Source organism: Sphaeramia orbicularis, chromosome 8 (genome assembly GCF_902148855.1).
Source record: "Sphaeramia orbicularis chromosome 8, fSphaOr1.1, whole genome shotgun sequence".
NCBI lineage: Eukaryota > Metazoa > Chordata > Actinopteri > Kurtiformes > Apogonidae > Sphaeramia > Sphaeramia orbicularis.
In genome coordinates, this window is record NC_043964.1 from 2,569,419 (window position 1) to 2,585,412 (window position 15,994).

At 37.2% G+C, this 15,994-nt stretch overlaps 2 protein-coding genes across 3 annotated transcripts; both read right to left on the minus strand.

Moving 5' to 3' along the window:
• Positions 1-527: 527 nt before the first annotated feature.
• On the minus strand, positions 528-3,606 carry rpl27 (ribosomal protein L27). Its single transcript, XM_030141803.1, has 5 exons — positions 3,544-3,606; positions 2,914-2,996; positions 2,199-2,368; positions 884-994; positions 528-613 (listed from the first exon to the last, which is right to left on the minus strand). Exons 2-5 carry the CDS (start codon positions 2,992-2,994, stop codon positions 565-567), a joined length of 411 nt encoding a protein of 136 aa, XP_029997663.1. The 5' UTR covers positions 2,995-2,996; positions 3,544-3,606; the 3' UTR covers positions 528-564.
• Positions 3,607-4,602: 996 nt separating this feature from the next.
• Positions 4,603-15,356, minus strand: rundc1 (RUN domain containing 1). Of its 2 annotated transcripts, XM_030141395.1 has the most exons (6): positions 14,801-15,356; positions 10,196-10,204; positions 9,852-10,010; positions 8,749-8,947; positions 8,548-8,640; positions 4,603-7,300 (listed from the first exon to the last, which is right to left on the minus strand). In XM_030141395.1, exons 1-6 carry the CDS (start codon positions 15,191-15,193, stop codon positions 6,438-6,440), a joined length of 1,716 nt encoding a protein of 571 aa, XP_029997255.1. In that variant the 5' UTR covers positions 15,194-15,356; the 3' UTR covers positions 4,603-6,437. The 2 variants fall into 2 exon arrangements, with proteins under 2 accessions (XP_029997255.1, XP_029997256.1); XM_030141396.1 differs by lacking the exon at positions 10,196-10,204.
• Positions 15,357-15,994: the final 638 nt, after the last annotated feature.

The window sequence follows — 15,994 nt, forward strand, 5'->3', positions numbered from 1 at the left end:
TCAGTGCATGGTGTCTGAGCTGGACGATGCGTTCACAGCCTCAGCCTTCAGTACTGAATCAGACAATCAACTCCACTTTTCTGCTATTCTCATGATACAGTTTTGAACATTGTGTACTTTTACTGAGGCAGACTTTGTATTTATTAACCATTTTAAATACATCAGAACCTCCAGCTTGAGTCAAAACTCAAAGGCCTTCACCTGCGTGTACGATGAACATAAAATATGAAAATACAAGATGTATTTTATGAAAATACATCTTGTAGGGTTTGTCACAACCACTTACTTGAAAGAATTATTGTACTGTTTTGTTCTGTTGAATACACAGCTTACATATTTCCTGAAAAACACACCCACTGCTATACTAAGATACAAAAATTAACTTGGCATAAGACATGTTTCTTTTTGTTTCTTAGCAAAGACACACCTGTGTACACAACAAAACTGGACCATTTATGTAAAAATAAAACCTGCACATACCAAAAGGAGGAGGGGGAGGAGATGGAAATGAAAATTAAGAGTCAAAATTCATTTTTAAACATTTATTTGTGAAACCAAGTACATTTAGAATCTGAGCTTCTGGAAGAACCACTTGTTCTTGCCCGTCTTGTATCTGTAAACAAAAGGGAAGAAAAAGACAATGAGTTTATTTTACATACACAGATGGGTAAACCTCATGATCGTGTTATCAAGACTGGAAAATTAATCTCATCTAGTATCTCACTATCACAATAGTTTTATGACAGTGTAGGATTCACAGGAGATTTTTCTAACAAAACAATGCAACGGATTTACAAAATATAAACTTTCAGTTCTGTGTCCAAAGTTTTTTTTAGATAAATTAAAAAAAAGGCATGGCTAAAACTGACGACAGGACACTAACCTCTCCTCAAACTTGACCTTGGCCTCCCGCCTGGCTTTGCGTTTGAGAGCAGGATCCCTGAAGACGTCCTTATTGACAACAGTTTTGTCCAGAGGAATATCCACAGAGTATCTGAAGAAGAAAAAGTACCATGACAAAGAGGTTTTAAAACTTCAAGTTATCAAAGGACATGTTTTACAACTGGTAGCTCCTGATGGTACACTACAATTAGTCTAAACAAAATGTGTTAAACAGCAACTTGAAAGTACATAAAGATGAATCACTTTAGCTCCATTTTGATTATTGTAGGGTGTGCCACCACTAGAACCGCCCAGATTAACTTGGACCAGTGCAGTGGATGTGATAGTGGTGTGTGGATCACTGCTTCTGATCCCACAGCTCCACACTGCAGGACCGATTCCTCCTGCACTCACTAATTTGGGCTAAATGTATATTTTATCATCAAGAAGGGACAGAGTATGAAGTAATCATACCATTACAAGGATCTCCTCTACTTTGCCTTATTCTTAAATCTGCGGAATGCCCTTTTATTCAAGCTGATATAAAAAATAAAGTTGGCAGAGAACTGAATAATGAAGTAATGGAATAATAGTTAATAGCTTGACAAAAGAATCAGTGCAGCAGATGGTGAGAACAGTCCAGTAATAAAAAACTGAAGGTTTCTTAAACAGATACAACATTATGCAGTTGAAATGCTGACCAGGAGTGCTGTGCTCATTACATTACAGATATAGTATTACAAAGTGGCAGTCAGGCTCAACTGTATTTCTAAAATTGTACATTTTGTGTCCTATGGCGGTGCTTTAAAAACATGAACTTCAGTCACCGTTCCCAATGACAACGCAGCCAGAGGGACGACAGATGCGTCTATCTTTGCATCATGATCTGCACATGCACTTGAACTCAGTTATTAGCAAAAGACATTTAGTTGGGCACCAAAATTTTTCTAGTCACACCCGGATCCAAGTGAAAGTTTGCCACAAATTTTTAGATATTCTTTGAAGCTGCTCTTTAAATACCAGTCAAACACAACTGAACACAAACCGAACAAAAAACCTTCTGAAAGAAGACAAGACTGAATAAACAGCCTCAAAACATTGCCATTCCAGTCACAAATAAACACTGAAATGAATGAAAAATGCATCTAAAACATGTCATCACTTCCACTGTGGATAAGAAGTATGCCTCACTTCATCAACCATGCAGTCTTATGAAATACAAGCCTGGAATTCATTGTTTTACATTACAGTATCAGATCGCATTAATAAAACAATTCCCCAGTTATTGCCAAGAAACATTAGGATCAGACACCAACCTGGTGGGCATGAGGTGGTTGTAGTTGAACACCTTGACAAAGGCCTTGATTTTGGACCTCTTGGCAATCTTCTTCTTGCCCATGGTCGTGGTCACCTTGCGGGGGTAGCGGTCGATGCCTGCGACCAGAGCGTGGCTGTAAGGGCGATCGGCTGTGCCATCATCAATATTCTGCAAATAAACAATAGGAGACTGTGACGCCAAGTAACACCATAGTTGGAGAGAAACCACTTGTGCAATTCACAACATAACTGTCCGGTAAAACAAAAAATGCTGTTATTACAGGTACACTGTCAGTTAAGATGTAGAATTCAGTCACTGAGGATGAACCATGCATCCCATTGATTATAATTATTTAATCACATTAAAACAGGTACACATCTCAATACAGTACTTTTCAGACATAATTAAATTAACCACAGTAGTCGAGTTAACTTGTCATCAATGTGCAGTCATTTAGCATAAATTGCTTACAGAAGATTAATTATCTGGAACCAGCATTACAAAGAGGACACAAATGTACAAGTTAAGGTAAAATCCTTCACACCTTCCAGTTTACTTATACATGCCGAAAAATGTAGGACTTGTGCTGTTGCTGATCTTAAAGCCCTTTTGTAAAGTTGTGCACTGCATGGTGCAACCCATCCTTATTACATTTTAGTAATTACAATAGGTCATTAAACAGCAGATTTACTCCAATATTAGCAGGACTGTACCTTAACGATGACAGCTTTGCGCCCTGCGTAGCGTCCAGCAAGGACCATCACCACCTTCCCAGGCTTCATGAACTTGCCCATTTCTGCAAGACAGACAAGGCGTTAAATGCCGATGTCAACAAACCAAACCCAGTACACAACAAGCGACTCCACAGAGGTGAACCGGAGAAAGTTAATAATGAAAGATGGGGACTTGAGGGTTTGGCAGGAGTCTGTTCATTATAGCAGCTATGTTAGCATTAGCTTCTACCTAGGAAGCCGCTTCTGTTCAGTTTACCCAAAATATATTTGACTCTTTACCACATTTTGAAAAAAGGGCTCCTGCTGCTTATGAAGAACACAAAGGCAGCATACTACTCATTTTGGTCCCACCAAACACACCCTTTTACACGATTTATCTTAAAACTTTGCATCTACAACACGTAGGCTGCCATGTTGGAAATGAAGCGCTACTGATACGAAGCGTTGCAATAACTGCTCATTTTATTCCTTATCGTTCATAAATAAGTAGAAATAACAGACACACCCTAACTATAAGAGTTATTTTCGTTGGTATAGTACAAAAAAACTGTAAATAACTCCAGATTTGGGCCGATGGTTGAAGATTGTGTTAAGGGAAATTTCACTCACTGTTGCTGTTCTACGGCCACCGCTAACAGAAAGGAAGTGGAGAGGATTTTAGTCAACTTTGACCCCCAGATAAACCTACGTCACTTCCGCTAAAGTTGTGCCAGTTTATTTTTCCTTGTAGTGATTTATTTCGTCCATATCGAGCACATAAATAAACAACAATAATAAAAAATAATAGTAATGATACATTTATTTTAAAAAATGAATCCTTAAATAGAAAAAAACATGTACACACACATACGTGTCTAATAATACACACATATACGTGTGTAATCATATATATATATATATATATATATATATATATATATATATATATATATATATATATGTACATAGAGAGAGAGAGAGAGAGAGAGAGAGAGAGAGAGAGAGAGAGAGAGAGAGAGAGAGAGAGATCCTGTGATCTTAAACTTGTCCTTTTGTTCCTGAAGTCTACAGGTGACTACAGCTGGACAACATGGAGCATGGTCAACATTATGAGCCAGTCTGATTATCTCAGCTCAGTTTGTTGTGGAGTCACGGTGTGAACATCATAAAAGCAAGAAAATGGCACTGACCACACAGTAGTGCATTTACCATGTTTATTTGTGTTTACAGATTTGGGTATGGTAAAAACAAAAAATAAACACAATTCATATTTTTCATTACATTACTTATGATTACATAAAAATAACATAAATAGAATTCTGTCAGTTTGTCTGTTGTTGTTCTGAACAACTACAGCACAGCTACTTTAAGAGTTATCTAATGTTTCACCTACATCAGTGAGCTACATGCCATTCAACAAATAAATGTCTTATAACAACTGAACTGAAAGAGAAGTTATTAAGCAAAAGAAATTATATACTCTCATGTGCTAAACATACCCCACACAGAACACCCCTCTGCCCCAGGAACATAAAGGTAACAAACTTAACATATGATACAAAATCAGATGTTTATCTTGGGAATACAAGCAAAATTTTACCAGAACACAAAACACTTCTTCGTGGTCATTTAATACATCCATGTGGGCCCATTCTATTAAACACAGGGACGAAAGAAGGGAAACAAATAGCACTTTAAAATAATTGCAGTTTAATAGCATCTATGGTTTGTACATTCATATTTAAACGTGCAACTCAGCTGTCTCTGGAAGATAAAATCATATTTCAAATATTTACTTTGAAACAAGAACTAAATTAACATCTTTCAAATATATTAAATATGTTTCAGCTTAAACATGAAATAATTTTATCATCATTATTTCACTTTGTTTTTACAACACCTGCAGTGAGAGAAAAGCAGCAGTTCATACAGGGTCTACATGTTTTTCACACACCTGAAACACATCATGCCAGGAATGATAACAGAATCAGACAAAAAAAGCATCATTTACCAGAGTGAACAGCTGCATATTTGTAAACCATTGGGCAAAGTTACACAACGTTTCTTCAGGTTGATATCATAGGTCGATCACAAGCCTCCAGTTACTGTGAGAGCCACAGTATCCAGACATCAAACAGCATGTGGATTGTCAAACTGGACGCCACCTTACAGTACTGATTACTCTACAAACTAAACCTCTCCAACAACAATTGCTGCATAGGTTAGGGCACTATCGAACACTCAGGGGAAAAACACGATTAGCACAGGTCGCAAAGGTCAGGAAGGCTTTACTAAAGATGAGGTAATCTCCATCTCCATACTAAGGCATGTTTACAGTACAAGTAGCATTGTCACCTTGACATTTTGGCATCTCAAACATACCAGGATATAAATATGCAGACAAAAATCTGGAATGGCTGAAGCTGACACACAACGGAACTGTCCATGCATGTACTGTAGACATTACATACTTGCACTTTTACATACATGTGGCTGCTTAAATAACCTTTTACTAGGTTAATTACGTAAAGCATAAAGTCTTTTGATCCTGAATACTTGGTAAGAGCGGGGTAGTTTAACTGATAAAATACTTCAGTTTTTCTATTCATGTTTCTTATGGAACACCATTTGTGAAAATAACAACTGAATAACTAACATGAGAAGCTATATACACCTTAAGACATCTCATTTTGGCCTCAACACTCAAACAGCGTTCTGGGCCAACACTGTTCTATTCTTGTCTACCAGGTGCACTAAAAAGGCTGAGGCACAACAATCTTTGGCTGTCGCTCTTGCCGGCATAATAATTAAAGAATCTCACAAATCTAAATATTAAATTGAGCTATGGCTCACCAGAAGCTAGAAAGTAAAAGTTCTGAATAGAATAAAAATATCTAAAAATGACTGGCATGATGTTATGTATTAATCCAATATCAGAGAAATCCATTACTTTACGCAGGGAAACTGTCCATTTTGTTTTGTTGCCAGTCAGACATTATATCCCCTTATGTTATTTATTACTGTTTTGTTAGAGTGAAATGGCATAATGTGAATATGTCACTAAACATTATGTGAAGAGAACATCAACACATAGCACATCTGTAAACATAATTTCCACCTGAGTCACATCATAGTGACCATCCTTACTGCAATACCATAACTGTGGAAATGGCATACTGTCTCTTTAATGCCTACAGCCAAATTACCATAATGATGCACTGTTTATCTCATTCAATGTGATTCCTTAATTGACTGTCAGCCACTAAAACGTTAAAGTGTAATCTTCTAAACCACAACCCTGGCTTATGTAATGAATGCAGCCCCCCACTTCAATACGTATGTGTGCTTTGAATGACAGTAACATGTCCTGTTTTTTGGTCAACACACCAAAATGAGAAGTCTTAAAGCAGCCTGTTAATGTGTATTTTAATGCTGTCTAACCATAAAATTTCTAAGATGTTAATTGCACAAATGGTGTAATGCAGTTCTTTTTCTCATGGAGTTGCTACTGTTTTAGTGTTTCCTCAGAAAGCATCTTTTATGTTCTTGAGCTGCCGTACAGCCAGGTCCACTGGGAGGTTGAATTTGAGGTGACTGATGCGACCCAGGATGCGCAGGGCTCCTTCAAAGCCGGTCTGGGCCATGTAGCTCCAGGACTGGTAGTGTGGATGGATCAGAGTCCCTGACTTGCACAGCAGGTTGAGCCACGACACCAGCCGCTGTTCGTTCAGAGCCATGCACACCAGTGCTTTGAACTCTGTATCTGGTCCCCGTTTGTAGCGTCCGTGTTCGTTCAGCACAGTGTGGATGGCCCAAAGTAGAGACTGTTTAGGGGTGACCATCACTGGGCCGCCCCCTACTGGCAGGCTGAAGGACTGGGAGAGCTGGCGGGCCGGTGACTCCACAAAGGCCTTCCCATTTTTTGACTGATAGTATTTGACAAAAAGCTCCCATGGGTGCATGGTCTGTGGAGCTGCCCTGTAAGGCAGCAGGCATGAGATGGGGGCCAACACCAGGCTCATGGTCTGTGACGGAGCGTAAAGGCCGTGAGCCAACAGGTCTTTCAGAGCTATTGCCAGTTCTTTCCTCACAGAAGTCGTCAGTTCGTCTCGGGGTCCAAGTGCTGAGTTGCTGGTATAGTTAACAACATGATCAAGGGAGGGCTGTCTGCATGACCCCAGGACTCGCACCTTCTCCACCGTTGCCTCCAGACGCTGCAGCAGCGGGCCGTAGTCCTGCCCCATCGGCTCCTGAGACCACATGTTAGGAGGAACGTGGCCTGCTGCACAGCCAAACTGACTCGCTGCGAAGATCTGCAGCACAGCGAGGGCTTTCTGGATCAGCTGCAAACCCGTCTCACGCATCTTCTGGGCCTGTTCTGGGTCCACTGCAGTCAAACACAACAGCATTAACATATACAGTAAAGAGGTTAGACGAAAATAAAGCAGTGGTTGTGATCATGGCAAATCCAAAACTTTAACCACTGGAGGTACATGAGCTGGGAAGTGTTACCCTGTACCATAGTCACTGGTGGAAGAATGAACCATAAACAATAACCCTGATCCTGGAACCAGGACCACTCAGGTGGAAGACTTAAGATCTTAGAGACAAAACTAGTAGCTTTTTTTTTTTTTTTTTAAAACAACAAATTGTGAATGGTTTGGTGAAATGGTCAAAAATAATCACAAGTATTTTCAGTCCTTTCAATGACACAAGAATGTATGGCTCAAGAAGTATATTATAATATAGCAGAGATAATATAGCAATAGAGCAGGATTACTATTGCAACAACACATCATCAGTAGAGTAAAACTAACCTGTCTCACAACGGTCTAATAATAATATTATATTATTATAGAGCACAATACTAATGAAAATAATTTACACAAATTGCAAGTCGCACAGAATAAAGCGGCACTAATTGTTTTGGGTTGCCCATACAGAACTAATAGAACCACAATGCACAACAGTTTGACATGGTTAACTGTAAAATCTAGATTGAAATATTCTTTATTATCATTTATTCGCAATATTATAGCAACACAAACTCCAGAAATTATTCACAGAAAACTGTCATTTTTTGTTGATCAACATAATTATTGTACAAGACAAACAAGTGAACCACGGCGTGCTCTGCCTTTAGGCAGAACAAATCAGTTACAGCTAACTGTTTTTTATGGGGCCATGGTTGAATGGAATGGACTGCCAGGGTTTTTGTTGTTGGAAAATAATAGAAAATGTTTTCAAAAGAAATTAAAACTTTTTTTGTTTACACAGCAGGCATGAAATGGAGTGAGTATCGCTAATATTGAAAGATGTTTTATGATTTGTATCAGACAGCTATTGCTTGGTGAAGGAGTACGAATACATAGTACTTATTTTGTTTGTTTATTTTAATTGCATTGGGCTGTTGTGTATGTCCTGTTTGTGTGTGTGTGTGTGTACGTGTGTGGGCGTGAATGGTGTAAGATTAATGTAAAATAATTAAAATTGTAATGTAAGGTAGAGGAGACCCCAGGAAGAATAGCAACTGAATCATCAGTTGCTAATGGGGATCTTAATAAATGAAATGAAATGAACATATGTTTTCCCATTTGCATTAGACAGTTTATTTCTATCTTATATGTGGCTGACCTTTCTTCACTCCTGGAGCTCTGGTTTTTGTCCCTGCTGCTTGCGGCTGCTGGTTGTGTCCACCCTCTGACAGGAGAGGGTTTCCTACCTCATCTGTAAAAGGAAACAGGCACACGTTATTCATTAAACCAACACAAGGTGCAAGTGTGAAACGTAAATAATCAGTGGCTGCTGTAGTCTGTGGTGATTATCACTGTGTACCCTGGATGAAGTTGATGAACATCTCCAGGTCCCTGATCTGGGTTTTGAGCTGATCCACCAGCTGCTCTTTGACTCTGGCTGGATTGACAATCTGAGCGATAGCGGCGTCCACTCTCTGCCTCAGCTCCTCAGGCGTCAAATTCCCAATGTCCTCGTTCAGGTTGACATCCAGCTTTTTGATCAACTCATCTATGATGACCTAAAAATATACAATGGATTAAATATCAACGCTTGCACTTAATATGACCTGAGAGGAGTTTTAGAATTTTATCGATGCTTTGAAATGAACTATTATTTAGACTATGACCCATCCATGTTTGTGTTTAAAAAGGGATAATAGTGGAACATTCATTTTCATTAGCCATGTTTGTAGAAATTTAATTTCATGTTAATTTATTTGGAATAGTAAGTAAGTACGTAAGTAAGTAAATTTTATTTATAGAGCACTTTTCACAGACAGAGTCACAAAGTGCTTTACAGTGCGAAGCACAAATAAACAGTACAAATAAAAATACCATTAAAATACCATTAAAACACAAAAAAAATATAATAAATACATAAAGTGCAATCAGTGTGTAGTAGCCCTGAGTCAGTTGGGAAATTAAAAAGCCTGCTAAATAATCAATAATAAAACTGAATATTTGTATGAACATCTATATTGTAAATATGTATATAATATTTAAATCTAAATTTACATAAATAGCGGATTTCTTTTTTTCTCCTTATATTTCATGTTTCACACTGTGTATTTTCAGCCTGTCTTCCCCACGCTTTTTTTTTTGTAACTTTCTGCTGCCAAATATGAAATTTCTCCATGGTAGGATCACTAAAGTTTTATCTTATCTTATCTTATCTTATCTTATCTTATCTTATCTTATCTTATCTTATCCATAGACACACAGTCAGTAGATGTGGCATTTGACCTCTGATCTGAAACGTCTCATTATATGATCATATGATTGACCCATATGATAAAAGACAGGCATATGATGTTACAATGTTATTATGAATTCTATAAAAAGATAATAAAAGAGCAGATTGAAAGAAACAATGATATGCTGATATTTAACATAATCGCAACAAGATGGCGACGGCCTTCCCACCTTCTGTCTCTCCATGACAACAGACTGAGGCAGCGAATCGTAGCTGCCCTCCTGATAAGCGAAGCGTTCCAGGTCATCCAGCTGGGTCTTCAGCTGGAAAATAAGATCCTTTTGTTTTTCTCGCTGAGCCTCCAGACGTTCCCTCTTCTCTCTCTCACTCTGAACAAAAACACACAAAAAATTCACTTTACTGTTCGTGACTGAGTGACCATTACTGTTTATCTGTGTTTGGTTATAAACATGTACACAGACAAAGACTTATTCTAGAGTCAGAGTTTATATAATCACTAATGTCACAACATTTACATAATATAAATTAAAAAAAATTAAAGATCAGGACTCACCAAGTCACCCTGCAAGTTAAGCATGTGATAAGACAGAAATAATTAAAAAAGATAATTAGATAGAATACATGAATAGAATAGAATAGAATAGAATACTTTATTGTCACCGTTACAGGAGCAATGAAAATCAGTTTAGCAGCTCTGTTTCTGTTTAGCAGCCAACACTTAAAATGCAATAAGATTATATAAAAAATATCACTGTATGAAGACTGCATAAATAGACTGTATAGCAGGGGTGTCAAACTCATTTTAGTTCAGGGGCCACATGCAGCTTAATCTGATCTAAAGTGGGCCGGACCAGTAAAATAATATAAATAATAACATAAGAACTGATAAATAATGTCAACTCCAAAGTTTTTGTCTATGTTTTTGAGTGAAAAAAAAGTCAAATTCAGTCATGAAAATGTTTGCATTTACTAACTGTACTCGAACATAACATGAACAAATATGAACATCCAGAAAATTCTGAAGAAAAATCAGTGCAATTTCAACAATATTACACCTTACTTTATCATTTATACATGTGCATCATAACTTACAGATCACAGTGGATCTACAAATACACAAAACATTTAATAACAGACTGAATATTGTTAAAATTCCGCATACTTCTATTTAGACATTTCAGGTTGTTTGTATTTGTTCAGGTTTTTTACATTTTTTGTAAAAGGCTAGTCTGTAAATGTCAACATTTTTGTGTAATTTAACTTTGTTTTTGTTTTTTTACACTAAAACCAAGAAAAAGTTTGTGGTTTTCATTATTTATAGTTTATTCTAATTCAAATTCTAATTCTAATTCAAGGAAGGGTATGATCATTATTTGGATTGTCAGGTTGTTCTATTGTATGGTGAGTGTATATAAATGTGGGGGTGCAGACGTGTGTGTACAGCGGTAGATAATAAACTGGTGTGTATGTATGTGACTGTATGTGTGTATGTATATGTGTATGTGACTGTATGTGTGTATGTATGTGTGTATGTGACTGTATGTGTGTATGTATGTGTGTATGTGACTGTATGTGTGTATGTATATGTGTATGTGACTGTATGTGTGTATGTATATGTGTATGTGACTGTATGTGTGTATGTGACTGTATGTGTGTATGTATGTGTGTATGTGACTGTATGTGTGTATGTATATGTGTATGTGACTGTATGTGTGTATGTACATGTGTATGTGACTGTATGTGTGTATGTATATGTGTATGTGACTGTATGTGTGTATGTGACTGTATGTGTGTATGTATGTGTGTATGTGACTGTATGTGTGTATGTATATGTGTATGTGACTGTATGTGTGTATGTGACTGTATGTGTGTATGTATATGTGTATGTGACTGTATGTGTGTATGTATATGTGTATGTGACTGTATGAGTGTATGTATATGTGTATGTGACTGTATGTGTGTATGTGACTGTATGTGTGTATGTATGTGTGTATGTGACTGTATGTGTGTATGTATATGTGTATGTGACTGTATGAGTGTATGTAGAAGTGTATGTAGATAATCACAATCTTCTGTTGTATATCATGTGATTCAGCACTAACAGTCTGAGGACTGGAATTAGGGGGTAGGACTGGATAAGCAGTGGCTTCTTCCTACTCCCTTTCAGGCACAACAGTTGTTCTTTTTTTTTTTTTATTAGATTTTTTGTGTATTGTTTATCATTATTATTATTATTTCTCTATTGTTTGATTTTTTATTTGTGTATTGTTTATCATTATTTTTTTTTTTTTTTAATTTTTGTTTCATATGTTTTGTATTATGTCTGTGTCTGAAATAAACTAACCTAAAATCTAAAACCTAAAACCTAATAGTATTTTACTGGTCTGACCCACTTTAGATTGAATCAACCTAAAATGATTTTAACACCATTGACTGTTCATTTCCTCAGTGTAATTTTTGTATTTTACAAATTCATCCCAGGGGCCAGATTGGACCCTTTGGTGGGCCGGATTTGGCCCCCGGGCCGCATGTTTGACACCTGTGCTGCATAGACCGCATAAAAATATCACACTGAAAAATACTGACAATATACAAAGCTACGAAAAAATACTAAAATATAGAAAAAAGCCAACTCTATTCTACAGATGGAGGAAATGTGTACAACATATAATGGATATATACAAGTAATATAGGCTATAGGATATATACAAGGTAAAATGTGGCAACCTGTCCCACATATCTCAATAAGATTCTCTTAATTCAAAAGAAATTTTTAAGAATGATCAGTTTTTCTAAGAGACTCCACTCATCTGCTCCTCTTTTCAAAAAAATTCAATCTTCTTTCAGTGTTTGATGTGAACGTTTACCAGACCTGTGTCTTCATGTACAAATATGTTCACTTTACTCATATTCTTCCTAAAGTTTTTCACAATTTCTTTATGTTGTCTTCTATCATTCACAACTTTCCGACACGATTTTCAAGCAAATTTTATCTTCCGTAACTGCCGAACTTCAGTTAGTCAGTATTCTCTGAAATATGGTGGACCAAATCTGTGGAATAATCTGAGACCTGAACTTCAATCAACATCTACTTTATCATTGTTTAAAAAATATCTGAAAAGGACTGGAATTCATGAAAAAATGTAAGGCTGTATATCACTTGATTTGTATTTGATGATTTGTAATGTGGATTACATTTTTATTGTTTTTACTGTAGTTTATTATTTCAGTTATATTGTATTTTTTATTCTTTTTTTTTGTGTATTGTTCTTTTCGGGGGAGGTATTCATATAAGCCTTCTTTTTGGCTTCTAACCTCTCCTGCACAATTTTGTCACTTGTTTGAATGTTGTTGTTTTTTCTATTGCTGTTTTTATTTTGTGCAAATATAAATAAATAAATAAATGAATGAATAAATAAATAAATAAATATTCAAAACAATGTGCAGCACTGTAGCCCTGAGTTTATAAAGCCTGCAATGAATCTAAGACCACCTTCAGGTCAAAGTAAATGTGTTCAGAACAGGAGCAGCGCCGTTTGCTTCTCCATCAGTGTGTACACAGCAGCCTTCATTAAACAGATAGTGATCGGCTGCCTGAGGCGCTGTGACTCACACCCTTATGACAGAAAGCAACATTTTCCACCTGAGATAAGAGATCTCAGGGAACAAAACAGAGATGGGCGCAGCCTCGTGTGTGACGCAACAGGCCCATTTTAATCTGCATGAATCAGAAGCAAGTCCAAATAGGCTCAGTGCGCATGAGTGTGTCCATATTTATCTTCATTCACTTTATTAAAGCTGATTACTGTGATCAAACCAGTCCTCTGAGAAATGTTCTATTGTTTGTTTTACAATGTATATTATGTTCAGTGCAAAGTCACTTCAAGTTACAAAACAGGGGTGCAAATACAACATTATAAAATGAGGTAAATGTAAGTATATTGAGACAAAACTACACAAAGAAAAAAATGCTTTTAAATAAAGTCCATCTGGGTCATGCAGCTCCAGGACTGAAGGGTACACAGCAGGTTGAGCCATGATATATTAATGAAGTATTGGATTTTATGATAATGTGCTTCTAATTTTCAATGCATAGATGTTGATAAATGTATTGAGGATAAGTAGTAAGTAAGCATTAACATCAGACTGTTCATATTTAATGTATTAACCTATGTGTGATGACTGAATAAACACATAAACAAATGCACAAAATCACTTAATCATTAGCTTAAGTCTGGTTTACAGGGTGGGGAAGCAAAATGTACACTGAACATTTAGTTGTTTTTTCTCAGCAGGCACTACGTCAATTGTTTTGAAACCAAACATATACTGATGTCATAATCATACCTAACACTATTATCCATACCTTTGCAGAAACTTTTGCCCATATGAGTAATCAGGAAAGCAAACGTCAAAGAGTGTGTGATTTGCTGAATGCAGTCGTCACACCAAAGGAGATTTCCAAAATAGTTGGAGTGTCCATAAAGACTGTTTCTAATGGAAAGAAGAGAATGACTATGAGCAAAACTATTACCAGAAAGTCTGGAAGATACTATTAAAGAAGAATGGGAGAAGTTGTCAGCCCAATATTTGAGGAACACTTGCACAAGTTTCAGGAAGCGTGTGAAGGCAGTTATTGAGAAAGAAGGAGGACACATAGAATAAAAACATTTTCTATTATGGACATTTTCTTGTGGCAAATAAATTCTCATGACTTTCTACAAACTAACTGGTCATACACTGTCTTTCAATCCCTGCCTCAGAATATTGTACATTTTGCTTCCCCACCCTGTAGACCAGCTCTAAATGTGAAGTGTCAGGAGATAACTTTTGCTATGATGTGACGCTATATAAATAAAATTTGACTGATACTTTTGGATTCAGTGCAAATAATGTTTGTTTTTTTTCTTCCCAGCTGTTCTTTTTCTCACAAATACACACATTTCAGTTTCTCCTTAAAGCTGACCTGCACCTGTTGCCATAGGCGGAAAGAAACAGCAAATACCCACTTATTATAATGTACATGACACTGTCACCATGACACTATTATGGGATGGAGCAGGTAGAGGAGGCTTCAGGGAAAATATGACCATTTCATTTCAGGACTGGGTTTTAGATACTTAGACCCACAGCGGTGGAACAGCCCTGCCCTCCTCACCGTGTTGTGCAGCTGGGTTGCATCCTGCGCCCTGCAGCCCACCACGTGCGGACAGCCCCTGAAGGCGAACTCCTCGAGCTCCTGCAGCATCCTCTCCTTCTCCTCGGTCTGCGCGTGGACGATCTGCTTCAGTCTGAACTGGACCTGCGCGAAGTGGGAAGTGAGCGCGAGCAGAGACGAGTTCAGCTGCTCCTGTTCTTCTTCCAGTTTCCTCAGCCTGGCGGCCATTTCCTCCTCTGTGGCCGAGCTGGAACACCTCTGCCTCGGCTGACCGGCGACCCTCCTCCCGCTCTCATCCTCCGGGTTCGCCACGGCGCCCACCGGAGCCCATCGCTCCCCGGCCCCGGCCAGGGCAGCCTCACTGTCCGAGGCTGACAGCTCCTCCGTGGACATGTCGAATGACTGATTCACCCGCAGATGTTGAACTACTCCGCCTGTGTATTTTCAGTGTGTTGTCGGTGCCGTATTCCCTGATGTTAAAGTGAAAACATGAAGGATCACCGCGGACGGAACAGGTGCACCGCCATCTTGGGAACAATGATTCATACGTCAGACGACCAAACGTCAAGTTGACCAGTGGTACCGGAAATGAAAATAAAAAAATAAAAGTGGTACCGGAAATAAAAATATAAAATAAAAGTGGTACCAGAAATAAAAATAAAAAATAAAAGTGGTACCGGAAATAAAAAAATAATAGATGAATGAAATAAAAGTGGTATCAGAAATGTAACATGATATTAGTAATTTAGAACTTGTTGTTATATAGACATTAAATTCGGAGTTACAAATGAAAAACAAAAAACGAGAAATTATGTCCAATACTTTAATTATTATTAATTATTTTTGCTAAACAATTTATACACGTGTAGATTTATGAAGAACCACCCACTGTTTTTAATTTACATAAATGAAATAACAAACTTTAAAAAAAAAAAAACAAGACACTGAAATATGTTAAAACGAAACAAGCCGTGATTATTTGTGAAAATTTGAATGTATTGATACCTGATCAGACCTCTGACTTTATTTTGTAAATTATTTTATTTTCATGTCTATCTATCTATCTATCTATCTATCTATCTATCTATCTATCTATCTATCTATCTATCTATCTATCTATCTATCTATCTATCTATCTATCTATCTATCTATCTATCTATCTATCTATCTATCTACCATGTTCTTTACAAATGC